Genomic DNA, 3,973 nt, shown 5'->3' with positions numbered 1-3,973 from the left:
CTGAAGAGTCCTCATGCATGTCATGTCATTGATATCAGCAGAAAAAGAACTGTACAGAGAAGAAGAAGAACAGAAATAGATTAGGCATGAAGAAAGAAAAGACAATTGCATTTCATTGAACATAAAGATAATAGGGTTTTAACAACATCCAACTGGACGGAACATAATATCTAAATTACAAGCCCTGGAATAATTCAAACAACTATAGAAAATCAAGACCCACTACCAAGACTCCTTCCGGATAGGAAGAGGAGTAGCTTCCCAGTTGTTGACTTTTGCACGTGGTCCGACGAACTGCACATCTGCTTTGCTCGACCCCTCCCCAGCCTCAACCATGTTAACCTCGGCAAATAATCTCTCGAACCCCTTATCTAAGTCTCCATCAACACCAATCAATGACCTGGGAACTTTTGACTGCAGTTGCTTTCTGATGCTTAGCCTGACGAATGATCTGGAGAGACGGGGGATTGGCTTGGGAAGAACCCATGCCCTCTTCTTCATTTTGCGAGCCCGTCTTATGTCTGCAGCTGTGGGCTTAAAACCTAATCCAAAAGTATCCAGATTTTTAGGAAGAGAAACCGGCTGCACAATGCCTTGAAGGGCAGCACCCAAACCTTTTCCTGGTATGAACCCATTCTTCAACATTTCTGAAGCCACCATGACAGTTGCCGCTGCTACTTTAGGGACTGGGATGCCCTTCCCTTCTGGGCCTTTTCCACGGACACTGTGTCGAAGACTTGGTAAACCCACGACCCTTTGTCATCATCAACTTCTATGAAAGGCACAATGGCATCACTCAAAGCGCACATATTATCTTCCCCGTGCACCACAATCTCTTGTTTGTCCCACTCGAATTTAACCATTTGATGCAATGTAGATGGAACTGCCTTGGCGGCATGGATCCAGGGTCGCCCCAACAAAAGGTTATAAGAGACCGCCACATCTATCACCTGAAATTCCATAGTGAACTCCACGGGTCCTATTGTTAATTCCAGTATTATGTCACCCACAGAATCTTTGCCCCCACCATCGAACCCTCGCACACAGACGCTATTCTTATGAATTCTATCATCATCGACCTTCAGCTTGCTCAACGTGGACAGAGGACATATGTTTGCACTAGACCCATTGTCAACCAGAACTCGGGTGACTACAGAATCCTCGCATTTCACTATCAAATAAAGGGCCCTGTTATGTTCCGTGACCTCCACAGGCAACTCATCATCTGAGAAAGTAACTTTGTTCACCTCAAAGATTTTATTTGCTATCTTCTCCAAGTGATTCAACGAGATCTTGTCAGGGATATGTGCCTCGTTCAATATTTTCATTAGCGCCCGGCGGTGCTCATCTGAGTGGATCAGCAATGAGAGCAATGAGATTTGGGCGGGTGTTTTCTTCAATTGTTCTACAATAGAGTAATCCTGTACTTTCATCTTCCTTAGGAATTCCTCCGCTTCCTCTTCTGTTACGGCTTTCTTTACCAATACCGGGTTATCTTTGGGAACTCTGGCTTTTCTCAATTCTTCAGGGGCAAAGCACCTCCCTGAATGGGTCATACCCTGAGCTTCACAAACTTCTTCTCTGATTGCCTTCCCTTTATACGTCACTACCACTTGGTCATAACTCCATGGAACCGCCTTGCTGTTGATCACTAGCAACTGAGTTGCTGGTTTTATGATAAAGGCTCTGTGCGAGCACCCTTCACGACCACAACAGGTGTACTCACAATTCCCGGTACCACCACTTTCGCTTGTTCTGGTTTTACTGCAACAATGCTTGACGACCCTTTCTCGACTACCACAGCTGGCTTGTTGTTCACCCCTTTCAACTGGTCCCCTGATTTTCCACTGGTTACCTTTTCTTTTGAACCGGTTTCGCCGAAACGGATCATCATTACCGCCTGCGAGGGTTTCTTTGGCTCTCCTACCTTGTGTATCAACTCAATCATATGGGTCTCATGGTGAGCCGGCAATGGATTCTGGTTGATATTTGGTGTCTCTAGGGCCTGAACCTCGATTCGATGAGTATCAATGAGCTCCTGCACACCTGTTTTTAGTTTCCAATACTTCTCTGTATCATGTCCCGGGGCCCATGAACAGTACTCACAACTCACCGAATGATCAAGATTTCTAGAAGGGGGGTTTGGCATTTTAGGCTCAATTGGATTCAGCATGCCCAACTGCCTCAATCTGTGGAATAGACTGGTGTATGATTCTCCCAGCGGAGTGAAAGTTTTTTTCTTCTGTAGCCTCTCATTCTTGAAGGCTTGGTTGGGTCGGAAGCCTGTTCCGGTGGGATTTCTGTAAGCTCTTGGGGTGGATGGGTGTTTTGTGGAGCTGGGTATGGATTTTGTGGAGTCGGTGCACGCCATTGTGCATGAGCTGGAGTTTGGGTGTAAGTTTTTGCGTGATGGACGGAGAAATGAGGATCTGGCGGTGGGTAATAGTGTTGTGGAGGGCCATATGGAGTGTGTGGGTAATTTTGGTGGTGGGGTCGGGGTTGGTTATAGTAGGGTGACGGGCCTCTAGATCCGAACCAGGCTCCGGACTCAACTGTCGCTACATCTTCTTTCTTCTTTTTCCCAAGCACACCTCCAGTGCCACTTTGGATAGCCTGGGTAGTTGCTTTGATCGCTGAATAACTCATGATTTTGTTGGACTTAAGTCCCTCATCGACCATGCCTCCCATATTTACAACCTCATTAAAAGACTTGTCAATCGCTGTTACCAAGTGACCAAAATAAGTCGGGTCTACAGCCTGCAGAAAGTAATCAACCATCTCACTCTCTTTCATTGGAGGGTCAACCCTCGCGGCCTGCTCCCTCCAACGGAACCCGTATTCTCTGAAGCTTTCCCCGGGCTTTTTCTCGAGCTTTATCAGTGACAGACGGTCTGGAATGATTTCAAGATTGTACTGAAAGTGACAAGCGAATGCTTGCGCCAGGTCGTCCCAAGTGTACCACCTGCCGTGGTCCTGTCGTGTATACCATTCTAATGCAGACCCACTCAAACTCTGGCTGAAGTACGCCATCAGTAACTCATCTTTTCCACCCGCCCCTCTCATCTTACTGCAAAACCCTCTCAAATGTGCTACCGGATCACCATGTCCGTCATACAAATCGAACTTGGGCATCTTGAACCCTGCTGGTAGCTGAACATCTGGGAACAGACATAAATCCTTATAAGCCACACTAACTTGGCCACCCAGTCCCTACATGTTCCTGAAGGATTGCTCCAGGCTTTTTACTTTTCGAAACATCTCTTCCTGCTCCGGGCTCTTAAGCGGCTTTTCAATTTCCGCCGGGAGCTCAAAGTGAGGGGTGTAGGAAAATGGTTCAGGAGCTTTAAAGGTGGGCTCTGGAGGGTAGTAATTGCTGTCATGAGTCTGAAACAGTGGTTCACTAGATGATCGGTGTAATGCCGCGGGTGGGGGTGCCACAAACACAGGAGCAACTGGCGGAGGTGGGTACGGGATTTGTTTGGGTGGTAGAGGTGGTGGCGTTTGAGAGGTGGTTCCATAGCACTATTGATAAGTAGGAAAAACTGGAGATGAGTTCACAGTAGGGGGCTCCTGAGGCTGAGCCAACGGTGGGACGTAAGTAGGGTTAGCAGGGTAAGCCGGTGGTGGATGTCCCTTTGAGCAGGCCTGATACATTTCGGCCATTTGTTGCTTCAACTTATACATCACCTCTTTCATTGTGTTAACATCCACTTCTTCCTCCTCTCTCGACGGGTCAACGATGCTTGCCTCTATTTTCTGAGTGACCATGTTTGACTTGTTCTTAGACCGGGTATTGTAGGAGTGGGTTGCCAGAATGCCGATCAACTAACCACCTGCCTGGACTCATCATCAACAACAACTTTGTCAGCGGTTAGAGAATAGGTAGCCGCATATTTGGGGAAGGAATGCACCTAAGCAGTTAACCATTTCTATTATGCCTTTGCTCGGTTGCATGCGTCATCCCGGCTGCCCT

At 47.4% G+C, this 3,973-nt stretch overlaps 1 protein-coding gene across 1 annotated transcript; it reads right to left on the bottom strand.

The window, feature by feature from the left end:
• Positions 1 to 222: 222 nt before the first annotated feature.
• On the bottom strand, positions 223 to 2,149 carry LOC109243077. Its single transcript, XM_019409969.1, has 3 exons — positions 1,727 to 2,149; positions 850 to 1,658; positions 223 to 754 (listed from the first exon to the last, which is right to left on the bottom strand). The coding sequence occupies exons 1-3, from the start codon at positions 2,147 to 2,149 to the stop codon at positions 223 to 225; spliced, it is 1,764 nt and encodes a 587-aa protein (XP_019265514.1).
• Positions 2,150 to 3,973: the final 1,824 nt, after the last annotated feature.

This window comes from Nicotiana attenuata, unplaced genomic scaffold (genome assembly GCF_001879085.1).
Source record: "Nicotiana attenuata strain UT unplaced genomic scaffold, NIATTr2, whole genome shotgun sequence".
Lineage (NCBI taxonomy): Eukaryota > Viridiplantae > Streptophyta > Magnoliopsida > Solanales > Solanaceae > Nicotiana > Nicotiana attenuata.
Note: the sequence above shows the minus strand (reverse complement) of the source record. Positions and strands in the feature narration are given on the sequence as shown.

What these genes read in the sequence shown, in the direction of transcription:
- LOC109243077 (XM_019409969.1), bottom strand. Translation starts at nt 2,149, where the DNA reads ATGCCAAACCCCCCTTCTAGAAATCTTGATCATTCGGTGAGTTGTGAG. An exon ending in AAGTGGTGGTACCGGGAATT is followed by an intron (nt 1,659 to 1,726) that starts GTGAGTACACCT and finishes CCAGCAACTCAG; the next exon opens with TTGCTAGTGATCAACAGCAA. An exon ending in CATCAAATGGTTAAATTCGA is followed by an intron (nt 755 to 849) that starts GTGGGACAAACA and finishes ATGATGACAAAG; the next exon opens with GGTCGTGGGTTTACCAAGTC.